Raw genomic sequence first — 18,958 nt, 5'->3', positions numbered from 1 at the left:
GGGCAGGCTTCACCCCTGCACCCTCCCTGCTGGCCTCGGCCCATCTGCACGCACGGCCAAGGCGGTGGAGGCCGGTGACACAGGCCACCTCGAGAAAACAACCGCCGTGGCGGGAACGTACAGGGGTGCAGCCGCTCAGAAAACTGTGGCGCTTCCTGAAAACGCGGAATCAAACAGGGTCCCCATGGGCTCCAGCAGCCCCACTTCCGGGGTTTGGGTTGGGGCCCCTGGAAATTCCACCCCGGGACACTCGGTTTGGCAAATCTGCTCAGAATCGTGCTTGGTCCTCGCTGATAGCCTCGTTCCGGGAGCCGGCTCACACATCCAGGCCGATGCGAACCTGTCGCGTGGGGCCAGGACGGACGTGACGAGGCGCAGGGTGGCGGGGTGGGGGGAGCCGGGCCTGCCCTCCTGGGCCCTCGCCCTGTGTCCTGCCTGCAGTGCCTGGACAGCCCTAGGCCCGTGACCGAGGTGTCACGGTGCAGGTGTGGAGCCAGGGGCCTCGCTGCTCTTCTCCTCTGCTGCCCCTGGCCAGGCGTGTGACCGGGACAGACAGGGCACTGGATCTCGAGCTCGCCACCCCGCTCTGCCGTGTGTCCGGCAAACTTTCTTGAGTTCACGTGTGCATGCAGCCAGCGGAACCTGGTTTCTCTGCGTCCTCTGAAAGCAGAGGGGTGTCAGGAGTGCCGAATGGACATTTGTCTGGGCTTCTGTGACGCCACACCCCCCAGCTCTCCTCCTCCCTCCCTGCAGCGCCCTCTTTGTATTCTTGGCCCCACATTCAAAGGGCACCATCCCTTTAAGGCTCAGCCGGGACCCTCTGTACCTGTGACTTGGGAGACCGCCGATCTCCGAAGCACCCTCCAGCCCTGTCCCCCGAGCTGCAGCCTTGGAGAGCCAGCCACGGACGCGATGCGTGTCCTCTGAGGCTCTCCAAGCACACCTCACCCTGACTGTGCACCAATCCCATCTCAGACCCTCCCTCCTAGAGGGGGCACCCTCCAGGCCCTGGCCCCGGCAACTGACCATAGGGCACAGGCCCGGGCCCGAGTGTCCTCACGCTGCCCCCTCCCCCAGCACAGCTCACCCCCAGGGAGGCCTCCAGGCCACTGGGGCCCTGAGCCCAGACAGGAGCCGGAATGTCCCTTTCCATCCAGGGCGGCGGGGCACCCTCGCCGGGGGCAGGGCTGGCTCGGTGACCCCCTCTGCTCCCCGGCAGGACGTCGCTGGAGGCCCTGAAGGGTCTGCTGTCCACCACGGGGCACTGGCAGGACTTCGCCCACCTGGAGCTGCGGGGCGCCTGGGAGCTCTTTGCCACCACCCGCACCTACCCGCAGGGCGTGGGTCTCCTCGCCAGGTAGGAGCGGGGCCAGGGCAGGGGCCAGGGCAGGGGCCAGGGCCTGAGCCGGGCCACTGCTTGTCCAGGAAGCTGGGTGTATCGACCACAGTGACGCCTCGGGTCCGCCTGTGAGCACGGCCCCGCGAACTCACACGTGCGCGCACACGGCCCTCTGGCACGGAAGTCGGTGCCCCGGTGCCTGGCCACGTGCACGCCCACCGGGGGCCTGTGGACACGGGTGTCTTCTCCCATCCCCACCCCTGCGGAGGCCGCCTAAGGGCCTGCTCCTCGTGTCCCATAGGCCCAGTCCGGGCCCGGAACCCAGTGGGTGGCCAGCGGGTACAGAGGGACATAAGGGAATGGGGGCCCACCCACCCACAGGGACAGCTCTGGCCGCTCAGCCCCAGCTGGGTCAGGTGATGGTGGGAGGGTGGACGCCAGGTCGAGCCTGCCACGCTGCCCTCCCCCTGCCCTCCCCCTGCCCTCCTCCCTTCACCCCAGGGCCATGGTTCAGAACCACTGCAGGCAGATCAAGGCAGTGACCAGCCAGCTGCTGTCCAGCCTGCAGAGCAAGGAGAAACGGGAGCGGAAGACGGCCATCCTCATCCTCGTCGAGGTAGCGGCCTGGACAGGGGGAGGGGAGCCCCTCAGACCCAGCCCCCTCCTCCAGCCACCTCGGTGCCCCATCAGGACCTTTCGTGGGCAGAGGCCCCGCCAGATGGACCCCTCACACCCGTTCCTTCCCGCTCCCGTCTCCAGGGCGGTCCACAGTCTGGGGCTGGGTCCCCCACTTAGCAGCCCCCCCCGTCAGTGGCCCGGGTGAACCCATCGCTCCACCGGTCCCTGCCCCCACCCCTACAGAGCTGGTCGGTCAGGCAGAGCGGGGCTCAGGTCGCCCTGAGCCAAGAGGGCACAGGTTAGAGCAAGACAGGCGCTGGGCGTGGCAGACTTTGCAACTGAGGCAGGGGCCACGGCAGGGCTTGGGCGGGGGGTGGGGAGGGGGGGTGCCGTGTGGCATGTCCTTAACTGACCTCAGTGGGGAGAAACCCAAGTCAAAGCCTGCTGCCACTCGCCACCCCACCCGCCACCAGCAGGGAGGTCCAAGCCACCCTCCCCGGGGCTCTGTCCCCACAGGTGTCCCGTGAGCCAGGCCATTGGCCCCAGTCTTGCCGTGTGACATTAGGCAAGACCCCTTCCCCCTCTGGGCCTCAGTTTCCGCAGCGAGACATCAAAGAGTTGATCCAGCTGGGAAAGAGGATTCAACTACTTGTTAACCAAGATACCCCTGGGGGTGCTGGTGGCTGCCCTCCCCAACACCCCTGCCAGACCCCGGGCCTGGAGCCCTGCTCCCGGACACACGCAGAGGCTCCCTACGAGAGCCTGACCCGCCCGCCCTCGGGGACTGCCCCAGTTCCTCTACAGCCCCACGCTGCTGGAGGTGCTCCCCAGACAGGCCGTCCTGACTGTGCTGGCCCGAAGCCTCAGGGATCCCAGCCCCGAGGTCTGCGTGTTGAGCCTACAGGGCCTCGGAAACATCCTTTTCCACCCGGAGAAGGTAAGGGCCCGAGGGGCCTCAGAGCTGGCGTGCGCACACACACGTGCCCACCAGGCCTACCGGGTTGGAATCCTGGCTCCGTCCCTCACGGCAGTGTGGCTGGGGACACATGACTTTACCTCTCTGAGCCTCGGTGTCCTTATCGGTGGACTGCAGTTGGGGATGGTTCCTTGGCAGGGTTGGGGAAGGGGTAGAGTGGCTGCTCCCTGGGGACGTTGTATCGTCCACACCCGGAGAGGGACAGTGCTATTGCCGATGACAGATGCCTAGGGGGAGCCCACAGGTGGCACCCAGGCCAGTCCACAGAGGGGAACGCCCCCGAGAATCTCAGAGACGGGGGTCCTCCCACCCACTGCTCACCTGTCTTCTCCATCCCCTTCTGGCCCCCCCCCCCAGCACCCACCATCACTGGAACAGCCCACTCCCATAGTGAATGGTGGGGGGCATCATCAAAGAGGCAAAAATCGTTCTGGCCCTGGATGCCCGACCTTGCCCCCACGGTGGGTTCCCAGGGTCCCGTGCAGTGGTTAAGCGCCCAGGTGATACACCAGGACGCCAGGGCCACCCTGTCCTCCAGCACTTGCTAGCTGGCGAGTTTCTTCAGCTCTCTGGGCCTGGGTCAGTGTCCACATCTGTGAAATGGGAGGCGTAAGAGTGTCTGCCCATGAGTGCCGGGCTGAGAACACACGTCTGGGCACAGGGTTCCCCTCCGGCCATCCATCCACCCACCATCCACCCATCCATCCATCCATCCACCCACCCATCCATCCACCCATCCATCCATCCACCCATCCACCCATCCATCCACCCATCCATCCATCCATCCATCCACGCACCCACCCAGCCAGCCAGCCAACCACCCATCCATCCATCCACCCACGCATCCACCCATCCACCCATCCATCCACCCATCCATCCATCCATCCACCCATCCATCCACCCACCCATCCACCCATCCATCCATCCATCCACCCATCTATCCACCACCCATCCATCCACCTATCCATCCACCCATCCATCCATCCATCCACCCATCTATCCACCACCCATCCATCCACCCACCCATCCACCCATCCATCTATCCATCCACCCATCCATCCACCCATCCATCCATCCATCTATCCATCCATCCACCTATCCATCCACCCATCCATCCACCCACCGTCCGTCCATCCACCATCTGTCCATCCACCCACCCACCCATCCACCCTTCCACCCATCCATCCACCTACCCACCCACCCATCCATCCACCATCCATCCACCTGCCCATCCACCCAACCATTTGCTCCTTGGGCCCTTCATCTATGACTCATTATTTCATTATTTCTTTTGTTCACTCTTTATATGTTATTCACTTACTCCACTATTCCCATTTGCTCTATCATTCATTCATTCACTCTGTCAGTCAGTCAGTGGATCAGTGGGTCAGTGGGTCAGTGGTCCGTCATCCACACACCCGTCTCCAGCCGTTCCTGCAGGCCCGTCATAGGACGCTTCCGTGTGCCTCCTCTATGCCCCACACCAGGTGGGACCCGTGGGGAGTGGATAAGACAGGAGGAGGGCTGCCAGACCAGGACGGCCAGGGCCAGGGAGGGGGCATGGTTCCCAAGTGGGGTGGGAGCCGGTGGCCACAGCGGGGCTGGGGGAACAAGGCAGATCCAGAGCACTGCCAGCCAAGGAGGCCTGCTGGTGTGGGGACGGCACAGGCTGAACCGGGCAGGGATGCGGCAGGGCCCAGGGCTGAGGGTCTTCAGCGGTCACTGCCCCCACACCAGAGGAGCGCCCTCTGCAGGACCCACAGGACCACTCCCACTCAGCGGTGCGTGCCTTCGTGGCCACCTCCGCCTACCGCCAAACACAAACTGCACCGGCAAGGTAGCGGCACGTGTACTAGGAGGCCAGAATGTAGCACGTGCCCAAGACCCACGTGAGCTGCGGCGTAAACAGGGTGGACGAGCGTTTCTCTCCAGGGACGCGGCCGTCCTGATCTGCTCCTCCTCGTTCGCTGTGCACCCCTGCCCCTGGGCGCTGCCCTCCCGGGAGGGTCTGCACGGCCACCACCTTACTCCAGCCAGCAGGCACACCCCACCCTTTGAGGGCACAACCCACAGGTGCTCCAGTCCGACTGGCCAAGCGGTCGCCCCGGGCTGCCAGGAGGCACGGAGACACCACGTGGCCAGCTGTGGCAGGAGCCCTCCTGGCAGCAGCCTTTTGGTGCTCGTTGGAGGTTGTGTGACGATGCCACGAACACAATGCTTAATGAAATACTCAACTGCCGTGGAGTAAAGCAGGGAGCCCTCCAGGCAGCGTCCCCCACCCCCACTGCCAGCCTGGGAGCACTCTCGTGCAGGTGCCCTGTGACCTCCCACCGGGGGACCCCTTATCGGGCCCCTCAGCACACAGACCGAGTGACTTTTCCATCCCCTTGGCCCAGGACACCTCGCTCGCTTGGTTTCCCTCCCACATCCTGGGCGGCCTCTTCCTTGGTCTCTCCTGTCCCTGGCCGGGCACCGGATGGCGCCCCGGGACTCCCGTCCATTCCTCCTCCCCGTCTTTGCCGCTCCCTTGCTGGCCTTCTCCGATCTTTAAGTACCATCTACTGGCCCACTGCCCACCAGATCCACATCCCAACCCCAGACCTGAATGCCAGCCTTGACTCACTGCTCAGATCCTAGCTGGCATCTCCACCTCAGCACATCCACAGCAAACTCTGTCCCCCCCACAAATAGGCACCTCCTGCAACCTTCATCTCAGCTGATGGGGACCCCAAACCTGGGGGCCGTCCAGGCGATCAAGAAATCCCAGGCAGACCCAGATTCCGACTGTTCTCCCACTCCACTGCTGCCCTCACTGAAGTCACCAGCATCTGCCCCAGCCCACTGCACCCCTCTCCCTGGTCCCAATGGCTGCCCCTTCTCCTTTCCAGTGTAGGCTCACCCAGCAGCCAGCAGCCTCCTGTGAGGATGTGAAACAGTATCTCTTCTGCTCACAAGCAGGGTAGGCATGCTCCTGCCTCAGGACCTTTGCACATGCTGCTCCCTTTGCTGGACTGCCTTTCCAGCACATCTGTAAGAATTTCCTCAGTCGTCACCTTCTCAGTGACATCTTCTCTGATCCTACTTAAATTTTGTAACAACCCCAGCCTCCACCACGGCCTCCACCATGGCTCACTCTATCCTCTGCTTTATCTTCTCTCACACTGCTCGTCACCCTCTGACACTCATTGTGTTATGCGTGCTTTGTTTGTTTTCTGGTCCTTCCCATTACAGTCCCATTCTGCCCATTCACTGCCAGAACCCGAGTCCCATCCCAGCACCCTGGCTGTACCCTGTAGGTGTGCAGAAAGTGTTTGTTACTGTGAAATGAGTCATTTGCTGAAAAGTTAATATTGTAAAACCCAACAGAGCTCAGGAAGCCAATGAGGTGGCTGAAAACTTGTTTTAAAGTTGTAAAAATCACCCTGGTTTTCACACTATCACTGATAAGGGGCCCAACGGCAGGAAACATCCTTTTGCCGACAGGCTGCTCTCCAACCGTTCATCTGGACAATTCACGAGCACCAGGCCAACAAGAGGCACAGGCAGAACTGGCTGAGAATGAATTCAGTCTTGTTTAAAGTAGTGGGCAAGTGGGAAGTGGTCGTTGTAACGTAGGAGGTCCGGAACCACCTCCTGTGCACCCGAGTTCCCTGTGACTAGAGAACCAGTGACCTCAGTCTGTGCACAGCTGACCAACCCTGTCTCGTCCTGTCCCCGGGCCCTCCCTGGCTGGCCCACTGGGAGGCCAGGAACAGGGGTGAAGGCAGGGTGAGGCGGAGGAAGGGAAGAGTGGTCTCCAGTGGGGGGCCTTCTGACCAGCATGGGGACTGGAAAAAGAAGGAGCTGGGAGCCACCTAACACAGGGCTAATATCCCTTAACCCCAGGAGGACTCCCTCAGAGAGGAAAGCCCTGTCCATGACCACACTGCTCCTGGGGGTCAGACCAGGGCAGGAGCACAGCTGCCCTGTGTGCAGAGCCAGGGCGGGATCCCAGCGGAGTTAGGGGGACTATGCCGGGCAGACACCCAAGCCGGGATGGGGGCTGGGGAGGGGCATCGGATGGAGGGCCTGAGATTGTTCCACAGGGCCGGGGTAGGGCGCAGGAGCCCCCACTCCTGGCACCCTCGGCTCACCGGCGCCCCTGCCCCCCAGGGAAGCCTGCTCCAAAGACAGATGCCGGCCTTTCTCAACGGCTTCTTCCAGAACAGCGAGCAGGTGGTTGTGCGGGTCATGGGCACCGTGTCGGACGTGCTGCACCGCCTGGGCACCAACGGCGCAGCCGCGCAAAGCCTCCGGGTGGCCATCAACGCCCGCTCCTTTTTCGACGACGTGAGTGTGCCCGGGCGGAGGCGGGCACGCGCCCTGCTTATGCCCCCCTCCTGTGCCTACCCCAGGTCCTCAAAGGCAGAGGGACCCCCCCCCAACTCCCCTTCTGCCCTCTGGCCTGGGGGCTGGGGAGAGGAGCCCCAAAGGCGGACGCCTGGATGTGCACCCGGCGCACCTGGGCCGCACTGGGCCCACTGGCCGCCAGGTGGCGCTCGGCCCCCTTCTCCACGAGGCTGGAAGAGCATCGCCCTTCGGGCCCTCCAGCCCCACCCGCTGCACCTTCCCGAAGCGCCCCGCAAGCTGGCGGTGACTGTCTCCCTTCACTGGGGAACTAGAGGGGATACGCCCCGCCCCCACACACACCACTCTCGTGACACTCGGGTGGTCGGGGTGAGATTGCGAGGGAGAGAGAAGTGATTTCAGGTCCTGGTGGAGGGTCTGGGACCCGCGAAGGGCCCTGAGAGGGAGGCACGGTCCTGCCCAGGGGCCCCAGACCCGGTGAGAGGGCTCGGCTGAGGGACCTGAGCCCCATCCCCTCCACAGGGTGGGGGCCCCAGGCAAGTTTGGCTGCGGCTCTGAGCCCCCGTCTTGCAGGAGCGGGACGGGATCCGGGCGGCGGCCATGGCGTTGTTCGGGGACCTGGTGGCAGCAACGGCAGGCAGGGAGCTGATCGGCCTGCGAACCCAGGTGCACCAGAGCCTGGTGCCCCTGCTCCTGCACCTGAAGGACCGCTGTCCGGCCGTCGTCAAGGTGAGTGCCCGCTGCCGGGCTTTCCCCCTGGCGGGGCTGAGGGTGTGCAGATGGCGGCAGGGAGCAGCCTTGCTCTCGGGCAGCAGGTGTGGCCACCGGCATTGGTGTCCGTGACTGAGGTCCGCCCCGTGCGCGTGCACGCGCACGCACACACGTGCATACGAGCGCTTACGCACGTGCACGCGTGCCGCCGCGCGCTCTGTGTGGGCAGGACCCGGCCTGTTCCAGTCTCTGCCGTGTCCGCAGCACCTGCCACGTGGCGGGGGCTCGGGTTGCTCGCTGAACTTGGTGCAATGGTCAGGCTTTCCCATGTGCCAGCCGTGCCCCGTGCTGAGGCCAACGAGACACAGCGCGGCCGAAGAGAGGCATCGAGCGGCAGCTTCCAAAATGAATGGGAGACTTGCCTTGGGAGCAGCCGGGAGCCAGGCACTGAGGCCGGAGCCGGGGCTGCCCCAGAGGCCGAGGGTGGGCTGAGACTACAGCGGGGGAGGACGGCATCGGGCCCCAGACCCACCGGAAGCTCGTGGTCTGAGGGGGGCGGGGGGGACACACCTCCAGCCCAGACAGCCCAGGCGGCAGGTGACCCCTCCCGCGGCTGTCCCCGCAGCATGCCAAGTTCGCCCTGTACCGCTGCGCGGTGCTGCTCCGCTGGCGGCCTCGGCACACCCTCTTCTGCACGCTGGCCTGGGAGAGGGGCCTCAGCGCCCGCCACTTCCTCTGGACCTGCCTGGTGAGGAGGGGCCTGGGGCGCGCGGGACCGGCCGCTGGGAGGGAGGCGGGGACTGGGGCGGGGGCGGGGCCTGGAGGCGGAGCCGGGGCGGGGCCTGGGAGAGGTCTGGGGCGGGGCGGGGCCGGGAGGCGGGGCTGAGGCGGGGCCCCGGCGAGGGCGGGAGGCGGGGCCTGCCGGATAGGGCCTGGGGCGGGGCGAGAGGCGGGGCCGGGGCGGGGCCGGGAGGCGGGGCCAGGAGCCAGGCTCCAGGCTTGGCGCGCCGCTGTGTCCCTCACCGCACCCGCAGCTCCCGGGGCTGGCAGGGGCGGGGCTGGGCTGGGGCTCTGGACTAGTCCCTGCTCCAGCAAGCAGGGCACGTTGTCCTCCGGCCAGATGACCCACAGCCAGGAGGAGTTCAGCATCCACTTGGCGCAGGCCCTCAGCTACCTGCACAGCCGCCACCACCACATCAAGACCTGGGCTGCGCTCTTCATAGGTGAGCAGGGGCGGCCGGGCTCCGGGACCCTCCTGCCTGCCCTGCCTGAGCATCCTGACCCTCTCCTGCCCTGGTCCGGCCCGCCAGCACCTGCCAGGCTACTGCAAGCTCAGCTCGAGGTCTGCTGGCAGGAGAGGAGAGGTGGTGGGTGAGGGGCCCCGGAAGGCCTGGAGAGGGTCTGACGCTCACCCGCCAGCAAGCCCTCTTCCACTGGCGGGCTCCTCTATCTGTCCCGCAGGGTACAACATCTGCTACCACCCCCAGGCCGTGTCCCAGGTGGTGAACAGCATGGACACAAACCTGTTGCTCTGCAGTAAGCAGCCCCGTGTCCCCCCGCGCAGGACCCCCAGCCCACACCTCCCACCCCACCTCTGGAGGTTCCCCCCGCCCTGGACCCCCAGCCCACACCTCCAGAGGTAGAGATGGGCACCTGTGGGATGGGGCTCACACCCACTCACTCCACCTGAGGCTCCAATAAAGTAAGGCTGTGGGTGGGCGCCCAAAAGTGAGGGGCGAGGAATAGGTGGGGTTGGGGAGGCAGAGGAGTTGGGGTCCGGGTGTGGTCCTGCCACACCCCCACCCCTGCTGGAAGGAGGGGATGCTCTCCGGGAGCATGGGCCCTCGGACTCCCTCCACCAGGGTGGGGCTGCGGGCAGACGGGACCCCGGGGCACCTCTGACTTGTCTCTCCTCCCCTGGAGCTTTTGAAGATCTCAAAAAAGACCCAGAGCCCGGCATCCGGGAATTTGCCAGCAGGCAGCTGTCTTTCCTTCAGGAGATGGCCGCCAGACCGCAGTGACCTCCAGCCGTCCTCCCTCACCCTCCTCCTCCCCTGTGCCCACCGAATTGGTCAACCCTGCCCCGTCCACACGGAGCTTGGAGGCATAAGATTTTTCCATTTGAAAAAAAGATGTAGATTCAACAAAGAACCTTCACACCTGCCAGCTCCCTGCCCGCCATCTCGTGACCCCAGAGGACCGAGGCAAGCCCACGGGACACCGGCAGGACTAGGGAACAGGGGCAGGCCTAGAGTAGAGGGGGCAGACCAGGTATCCCAGAGGCAAACTCTGTGCAGGGTCCTGCAAATGACAACTAGCGGAAATCAGGTGGAGTCCACGTCAGGTGGAGCCATGGTCCGCCAGGGTCTGAGTACTGAGGAGGTTGTCCAAGGGCAGCCACCGTGGAATGGAGCCGTTTACCAAGGCCCCCCCACCCCCACCCCTGAGTCCTCAGTTTGTCTCTGGTTTGGAGCTTAATAGTCACTGAGGAGCGGGCCGTGGGGAAACGGTCCTTTGGCTGGTCTCCCTCAGTCCAGGTGACTCAGGGTCTCCCTCCACCATGACCCCTTGCCTCCGGAGTCCAGTCAGGGCTGGGCCAGAGCCAGACCCCCCCAGCGGGGCCTGGGTGAGCTGTGTATGGCCCGAAGCAAGGGTCTCAGCTCTCTGAGCCTCAGTTATTCCATCTGTAAAATGGGTAGAAAGACCTCCCTCCCCAGACCCCTCACAGGACTGAGTCCAAAGACGGTCCTTCTGGCAAGCACCCCCACCTCCCATGCAGCCACCTGGAGACCAGCCTGACCTTCAGCCAGGCCCTCCCTTCTCAGCCTTGGTTTTCCCACATGTGAAATGGGCAGATGGGCCTTTCCCCGGTCTGTCGAAGTTCCTCCTAGGGCCTGAGTCCCAGGCAGTCTCTCAGGACCCCCCACTCGACCAGCCGGCCACCCACCTACCCTGTCTCTTCTCAAGTGCGCACACAGCCCCTCCACACCTTTGCTCAGGAAGCTCCTTCCATCCGGAGCACCTCCCCCACTCCTCCCCCAGGGGCCTCCACACTGCCCCATCCTTTGAGGACCAGCCTGCATGTCCCCCCCAGAGGGAGCCCCCTTCTCAGCCCCTCCTCAGCCCACCTTGAGCCTGAGCCGCACCCCCCCAACCCTTGCACCAAACTCCCAGGCTGTCTCACCCCACACCCCGCCGACTGTGAGCGCCCTGGGGCAGGGATGCGGGTGCACAGGGCTGGCACAGAGGGGGCCCCAAAACTTGGATGGTGCGTCAAAAAAATACAGCGACCTTCCTGGAGCACGCATTTACTAGCCTTCTCAGGTGTGTTCCATTTGATAGAGCCGGGGGCCCCTCTCCACCCAGGAGCCCAGAGAGGGCTGGGGTCTGCGGCCCCCATCCTACCCATCGGTCCGTCTCTGAATAAAGCCCCCTGAGGAGCGACTTTGGGGTGGCTCTCCCTTTCACAACTCTCATCCTGTGCACGGGTCTCCCTGGGTGCTCCAACCCCCTGGCTGGGCATGGGGGATGTGCTCCTTAGGGACCACGGAGCGGGTTACAGGGTCCCCTAGTTCCAGCCTGGTGGGTGTGGTCTCTGGGCACGGGTGCGATCTCCCCTAAAAGGGGGACCTTCCCTGGGTTCACCCACCCCCTTCACCGCCTGGCCCCTGCACACCCTCCTCCGGGAAGTCTGCTTCAGGGAAAGAAAGCTTGGAGCTGGGTGGGCCTGGACCCAGTGGGTTCCTGGAGCCAACGGTGCCAGGCAAGCCTTGAGTCTGGGACCGGGGAGGGTCCCAACTCCTACCTAGCAGGGCAGCTGGGCTCTACAGAGCCGGGCACACAGGCGGTGCCCTATTAACGACACCAGTGGCAACCGTTCACTGCCCGGCCAGTGGGGAGACTGAGGGACTGGGCCTGTGTCCCTGCTGGCCACACCCCTGGTCCCCGAGAAGGGAGCAGCCCCCAGAGACCGCCCCCCTCACCGGGGCCTGTTGTTCGAGTACTAGTGGGATGGCCCCTAGCAGGGGACGCCCGCCTCCAAGGATGCAAATCTGTGCCAAGGCCCTGACGTTGCCCTTCCTGGGTGTGCCTCCAACCTGGGAAGCAGACAAGGGGTGACATCCGGACAGCTAGGTAAGCCCTCCCCCACGGACCCATCCCAGAGTGGGATGGAGGGAGTCTCAGGCCAGGCAGACGCAAGGACGGGGCGGCCTGGATGCCAGGCCCGGGGCTGTGACCCCTAAAATGGGCACTGGGTCCCAGCAACTGGGAGAAATGCCATCCGTGAAGGCCTCTGGGTGGTATCCACAGGTGGCTCCCAGCACCTGCCGGGCACAGACCACCCCCAGACGCTCCACACCAGCCAGCCGGGCCAGCCCTGGGCCCCTCCTCTGGCCGTGCCCCTTTCCTCAGCCAGGCAGGGGCCCCCAGCTCTGGGAGACCTGAGCACGGCAATCCCAGGCAGGCCCCGGCCTCCGCCTCTTGTACACTCAGACTCACTCACCCCGTGTCCCTGTGGCCTCCTCTCCCCACCCTGCACTGATGGCATGGGGCGTCCCTCCACCTCAGCCAAGTGGCCACCACCGCCTGCACCCTTCTCCCGGGCTCTGAGGCTGAAACAAGGGCACCTGGTAGGGGCAGGAGCAGCCGCCCCACTGGACACGAGGCCCTGAGGAATTACCGAGTCAGTCCCCGTCTGTCCTGCAGAGGAGCAGCCCTGGTGACCCGGCCTTGCCACCCCCCCCCAAAATGTCAAGGCAACTGGGCAGGGCCCCACACAGGCCACATCAGAGAGGTTCTCTGCTGGATCAGGGACGCGGCCCGGGCCCCTAATCCAGGGAGCGCAGGGACCCGGCACAGACACCAGGGGGAGCCCCAGTGCCGCCAGCAGGAAGGCGTCAGGGTCAGGGGGTGGGCAGTGGCCTCCAGGGGCCCCACCCAGTCTCCCAAGGCGCCCCCCACCCCGCCCGGCCCCGCACCCCACTCTCAACGCACACACAGCCACAGAGTCCTATTTTATTGCCTTCGGTGTCCAGGACATCTGACCGTCTCCAGACCCAGTAACTGGAAGTGCCAAGAACAGGTCAGGATGGAGGAGGGGTCAGGCCCAGTGGCTAAAAAATACACCTGCCCCCTAACAAATGAGCCTGAGAGTAAAGCTGCCCAGGGGACAGTGTGGGAGGGCCGGGCCGGGGCGCCCCAGCTAAGCCTCAGACAGAGAGAGAGCTGCAGGCACAGAGACAGGAAGAGAGAGACATCAGACTCGGGGAGAGGCAGAGACACCCAGAGACGCAGAGAGAGACGGGGCTCCGGGACCCAGACACAGAGACGCAGGGCACAGAGACACAGGGAAGGGCAGGTCCGCAAAGTGGTGGACACGGGCAGACGGAGACACAGGGATGACCAGACGGGAAGAGACGGCAGAGGGCACGCAGGGCGAGCTGGGCCCAGGGGACACAGGGGTGCCGAGGTGCCGGGAGAGGAGGTGAGGCGGCAGCGGGCGCGGAGCCCCTGCTCGGAGGCCCTGGGCTACATGACGCAGCACTTGGTCTTGTGTGTGTGAGGTTCTTTGAACCGCAGTCTCTGCTTTGGCCGGTATTTTTCCAAGTAGGTGAGCTGCTTGCTGTTGATGGCTCCACGCCGCTTTCTGGGGAGACAGGACAGGGGTGGGGTCAGTGGGGGGGGGGGGCACTCAGCACCTGCCCAGCCAGCCCCAGGGTCCTGGGGAGACGGGATGGGGTGGGGTCAGGGGGCACGCTCAGCACCTGCCCAGCCCCGGGGAGCTCCAGGCAGAGCTCGCCTCACCTCCGGGCCCTTCCCGGGCCCTTCCCAGTGCTGATGTCACCCTTCCCGTATCTGCTGTCGCTGCTACCAGTATTCATCTGGCCTGGGGTCACCTCCTGCAGGCTAGCTCCCGAGCCCTGTCCCCCCATGGTACCCGCCCTCCTCGTTTACCTGGTACCACCCCACCCCCAGGCCACGGGCTCCTACAGGGTCACAGGGTGACGCCCGGGTAGCCCTGCAGCCAGGAAGGGAGTGAGGGCCTCAGATGACAGGACATGGGGAACCCCTAAGGCTGCCCACCAAGCACTTCAGGAAGTCAACCGTCCCCACCCACCCACGACCTCAGGCGTCGCCACGCGCTTGCTGGGGCCCACAAAATGGGAGTGCAGGAGACTCTGCAGGCAAAGCTTCCAGAGCCCCTCCGGCCCCGAGACAGGCATCGCTGGAGAAGGGCTGCCCCCCTGGGGGCCCAGGCTCCCTGAGCAGAGCCCCCTGTAACCACGTCCAAGGGCCATATGCGTGAAGGATGAGTCTAAGCTGTGCTGAGTCGCTGGGCTTTGGACCTGCCGGGTGCCACAGCCTGTCCGCATTCACACGGCCATGGACCACAGGGCCTGGGGCCCCTCCTCACCCCACACCCCCAGCTCCAGGGGCCGCACACAGGGACCGGTCCCCACTGGGGCACGTGGCCTGGCTGCAGGGCCCTCACAAATGAGTCGATACTACAGAATGAGGCTGCGTGGGACTGGGGGCATCTCGGAGGTCACCCTGTGGCCAAGGGCTGGGAGTGCCTGCCGGCAAGGGTGGGGAGTCCAGGATAAGGACCCCCTAAACCCAGACCCCCAAATGCACACCAACTGGCCTGCACCCCGACCCCCACCCCCGGCCACTCACTGTCGGATGAACTGGATGGCGTCTTCGTACTTCATTCCGCTCTCGATGAGAGCCAGTGCCACGAGGACCGGAGCCCTGGGGACAGACCCGGGGCTGGGTCAAGCCTCAGCACCCCACCCCTCCCCCGACGGGCCGCCTGCCGAGGGCGCAGAGCGATGCCTTCACCCTCACATCCACCAAAAAGCTGTCCAGCACCTCCCCTCTGTGGAGGGCACGGGCAGCAGCTCAGCCCCACCACCTGCTGTGCAGCCCCAGGTGGGCCAGTCACCCTCTCTGAGCCTCAGGCTCCCCATGTGTAAACATGCAGGAGAGCCAGAGGAGGAGCAAAGCGCAGGGCGTGCATCTGGCCTGGGATGAGGGCTTGATACTTGCCACCAACCCCGTTTGCCAGCCCTCGCCCTGAAACCGGGGGGCCACTGCCCGGATCACTACAGTCACACGTGGCTGTTGGGGGGATGGGTTTTTGGGTCGGGGAGGGGGGCGGGTGGCAGCTCCTTCCGGCTCGAGTACAGGGACAAAGTTGCAACCCAGCAGCAGGGAGAGGGATCAGACTTGGGGAGGGACTCCCACCCCGTGGTCACGTGTGATGTGGGCCCAGCACCCACGTCCGAGATCAAGGTGGACCTCGGGATTCCCATGTCCCTGTGAGCCCCACCCTGCGCCCGCTGACTCACCGTCCCAGGCCGGCTACGCAGTGAACGGCCACACAGCTGCCAGGGTCATCACAGAACTTGGCCTTCAGTAGGCTCAGCCAGTCCTCCACCACTTTGCCAGGTGGGGGCGCCCCGTCGTCAAACGGCCAGTCCTGCAGAGGGCAGCAGCCGGTGAGGCTAGAGGCCCCCGGGGCCAGCCAGCCCGTGGCTCGGACAAGGTCGTCTCTCTGAGAAGCACAGAGGGACCCCACGAAGGGGAGGGGCAGCAGGTCCCAGAGGGCAGGAAGCTGACCAGGCAGGCAGTCCCCACGGAGGGGTTCCTCATCCTGTCTGCTCCAAGAAGATGTCCCCTTCTCCAGGAAGCCTTCCCTAAACACCCCATCCTTCCCTTTCCCAAGCATGGTGACTATGTCCCCTCCCTGTCAGCCCACGCTCTCATTCCAGGGTCACAGCCTGAGCGACTCTGGGTGGGCAGGCCCAAGGGGCGTAGACTACAAATGTGCCTGACAGGTGCCTCTTTGTGTCCCCAGCTCCCAGCCCAGGCGCACAAAGCAGGCCCAGCCCAGCTACCAGGAAGGAGTGAAGAGAGGGCAGAGGGGTGAGACCCGTTGTTCTGGGAGCTGGATTCCAGAACAGTGACAGCTGGGCCCTCTCCAGATGTTCAGGGATTAATTTGGTTTCGAAAAATTAGCTGTGCTGCCCACCTCCCCGAGCGCTCTAGAAGAGGTGGGGAGCCTCCGGAGCAAGGGCCCAGCCCAGGGCACTGCCGTGAAGACAGAGATACTTAGGTCCCAGTGAAGGAGATTCACGCGGGGCAGAGGGGAACCGCTCCTCGGGCACCAAAGGTGAATCCGCGTGGGCTCCCCGAGGTGGACCGGGAGGCAGCTCGCTGAGGGGAAGCTAGTAACTAAGGGATCCTCTGGCGAGGATCCAGGCCGAGGCCACGGGACCCAGAGCTGCCCCCACCCCACCACCCCATGCCTTGGGCAGCCCTGCGCTAGGGGACGCGCCATATACATGTGGCCTGACCCACAGGCGTGTGGCAGCACGGTCGTCCCTTCCTGCGCCTGGACTCGGGTCCCCGGGACCAAGGGACCAAAGAAACAGCCCCAAGGCTCCCTCCCCTGGGCCTCCGTGGGTGGCTTCCCCACGGGCCACACAGGAGTGCCCGCCCTACCCTCCTCACCATACGGTTCCCACACCGACAAGCCCGAGATGAGCCCCCAGGCGGCCCGGACACGGAGGAGCCGGCACGGAGCCCGTGGGACCCCCGGTTGTCCCACCCTGCTCGGACCCCTGCAGGGTGAGGCCTCGTTCCCGCCCGCCCGCCACCTGATGGGGGTGGGGTGCTATCCTGAAGGTGCCCCCCCACGTGGTCCCAGCTCTGGCACCTTCTGGCTGAGCCTCAGACGGTGACTGACCCGAGCCTCAGTTTCTCCATGACAGAGCCCCACGCGGGGGCTGCCGTGCAGTGACGGTGGGGTGGGGGGGAGTGCCCGGCAGCCCAGGCAGACCCAGGAGGGTCTGGCAACATGAGCTATGCCTGTGGACGTGCACAGGGCGCGTGCTCCTGCCTCGAGGGCCCCACTGGCCAGACATGTGCCCAAACGCCACGTGGCCCAGGCGCCAGCACGCCTGGGTGGGGGGGCAGGTGGCCCTAGCGAGGCCCCACAGGCCCACCTCATGGCAAGCTCACAATGCAGGCCGGCCCCATCCACCCACCTCCCCCCCAGGGCAGCAGCAGCACCACCAGGGCCCCAAGACCCTCACCACCACGGTGATGCCGTCCTTCTCCAGAGGGGCCTTGTCGTAGGTCACTTCGCACACCCGCACCACGGTGGTGGCCCCGTACTTCTTCAGGTCCTGGCAGGGAGGGAGGACGAAGGCAGGCCGGGCTGGGGCTGAGGGGTCCGGGGTGGGTACCCCCTGTCTGGGGCCCCCAGGGCAGGGCCGCGGCCCCCCCGCAACAAAACAGAAAGGCCGATGCCAAGAGTAACCACTAGGGTGGCCTTTCAGGCCCAACGACTTGCTGTGGGTAGAAGAGGCTTTCCTGATGCTTCTGGGCGAGGGTCCCTGGGCCCACCCGGTGAGGGCAGGGTGTCCCCACCTACCCTCGTTGCAATCGCGGCCAACCAGCCATGAGCCTGGCCTCCCAGCACATCTCTGCCATCATCCTGGGTGCTCAGGAACCCCCCCTCGCCCCCACCCCGTACCAGCATTTTCCAGACAAAGCTCCTGGGTCCCCAAGCAGGGACAGGACACTGTGGTCCGCATGTGGTCCTGCATGGTCCCCACTCTGAGTTGCCCTCCTGGCCAGGCTCTCGTGGACGGGTCCAGTTGAGGGCACAGCTGGACCCCACACGAGGGCCTTCGGACTCTTGAGGGGCAGGCCTCAGCGGGCGGGGGACCTCACGGTGCACAGGGCCGGCACCTGCTCGGATGGCGGCCGGGAGGCAAGACCCCGGGCACCAGCGGCGGGGAAGCCCCAGGCTACCAGAGGAAAGGTCAAGGCAGTTCACAGCCAGGCTGTTTATATTTATCCTCTACGCGGGGGGTCCGCTCCACGGGGGCCACGAGCAGGGGCTACTCCCACCACACCTGCTCCAGAGCTATTCTGGGAGCAGTGACGAGTCATCCATCTGCTAGACCTTGCTCATCGTGCGGTAGGGACACTGGACACAATGAGGCAGGACAGCGATTCTGAGAATGGGGGGGGCACAGGAAGGTGGACAGGGCCCGGAGGCCATAGGGCCACCTCCGAATTCCTCTGTGCGTGTGGCAAAGGGGCTGCCACACAGCCCAGGGTTGAGCCCTGACCCTCACCACAGACGACCTTGCCCCCTAGAGTGGCAACTCTAGGCCCTGACCCCGGTCACACACAGACCCTGACCCCAGGCTGGGTCCTGTGCCGAGTCCTGGGCTGAGTCTTTCCCCACGTCCTGCTATTACCTCAAGGGTGTCAGCTGTGAAGAGGGGCGGCCCTCGTCTGCAGGGCCCCTGGCAGTGTCTAGGCCCAGGCCCCTGATGGCAGGGCGCCCACTGCCTCCCTCTATACAGTGTTTCGGGTCCTCTCCTGCCCAGGCCCCTGTTTCATTATGACAAGCACCATGGGGTGGGGGCGGCTCTCACAGAGGGAAGGGAGGAGGGTCTGAGACCCATGCACAGCTCTGCAAACACCTCTGGTCACGCCAACGGTGGCCACTCCTCCTGTGGCCAGCTCAGACCCTTACCCAGCCCCTTCTCCCACAGATCTTCACCCTGAAGCCTCCGGCCCCGCCGGTCCTAACCCAAGGGCTCCCTAAGAGCCAGCGGGCTTCCTGCAGCCTGGGCTGGCCATGGAACTTCACTCCGCCTGCCGCCGTGGGCCTCGCTGCCTGCCTCGAGCTGTTTCCACAGCCACTTCCCACGTCGGGACCCCTCCCTCCTCCTTCCCGTGCAGCCTCTGCTCCAGCGCAGGTGCTGTCCTGAGGGCGTGATGCCCGCTTCTCCTACCTCTGGGCCTGCCTCTATTTACACAGCACGGAGCACCTACCCCCTGCCCTACACCGTCCTGCCCTGCAGGCCTCCAGGGAGCTGCTGACCCCAGGACTGCCCTCCCACCGAGCTCCCCAGGACACTCGGGGCTCCCGCTTGGGG

The 18,958-nt window shown here is 65.1% G+C and overlaps 2 protein-coding genes across 7 annotated transcripts in view; one reads left to right on the top strand and one right to left on the bottom strand.

Moving 5' to 3' along the window:
* Positions 1-10,157, top strand: part of LOC109273033 (maestro heat-like repeat family member 5) — a 61,055-nt gene extending 50,898 nt beyond the window's left edge. The window contains exons 22-30 of one of the 3 annotated variants that reach the window (XM_053896393.1): positions 1,220-1,357; positions 1,841-1,955; positions 2,751-2,894; positions 7,086-7,262; positions 7,854-8,009; positions 8,617-8,739; positions 9,112-9,214; positions 9,453-9,527; positions 9,989-10,157. In XM_053896393.1, the coding sequence (XP_053752368.1) occupies positions 1,220-1,357; positions 1,841-1,955; positions 2,751-2,894; positions 7,086-7,262; positions 7,854-8,009; positions 8,617-8,739; positions 9,112-9,214; positions 9,453-9,527; positions 9,989-10,101 (1,144 nt within the window). In that variant the 3' untranslated portion in view covers positions 10,102-10,157. Of the gene's footprint in view, positions 1-1,219; positions 1,358-1,840; positions 1,956-2,750; positions 2,895-7,085; positions 7,263-7,853; positions 8,010-8,616; positions 8,740-9,111; positions 9,215-9,452; positions 9,528-9,914 lie in introns of all 3 variants that reach the window. The other 2 variants (XM_053896394.1, XM_053896395.1) reach the window with 2 other exon arrangements.
* Positions 10,158-12,993: 2,836 nt separating this feature from the next.
* PTP4A3 (protein tyrosine phosphatase 4A3) overlaps positions 12,994-18,958 on the bottom strand; it is a 35,931-nt gene continuing 29,966 nt past the window's right edge. For all 4 annotated transcript variants that reach the window (XM_053896410.1, XM_053896412.1, XM_053896411.1 and 1 more), the window contains exons 3-6: positions 17,093-17,185; positions 15,344-15,474; positions 14,670-14,744; positions 12,994-13,638 (exon numbers count right to left, since the gene is read on the bottom strand). In XM_053896410.1, coding sequence (XP_053752385.1) covers positions 13,521-13,638; positions 14,670-14,744; positions 15,344-15,474; positions 17,093-17,185 — 417 coding nt within the window. In that variant the 3' untranslated portion in view covers positions 12,994-13,520. The remainder of the gene's footprint in view (positions 13,639-14,669; positions 14,745-15,343; positions 15,475-17,092; positions 17,186-18,958) is intronic.

This window comes from Panthera pardus, unplaced genomic scaffold, assembly GCF_024362965.1.
Source record: "Panthera pardus isolate Hobbes unplaced genomic scaffold, ASM2436296v1 HiC_scaffold_7, whole genome shotgun sequence".
NCBI lineage: Eukaryota > Metazoa > Chordata > Mammalia > Carnivora > Felidae > Panthera > Panthera pardus.
The sequence above is the reverse complement of the archived record's forward strand: the minus strand, read 5'-3'. Positions and strand labels throughout refer to the sequence as shown.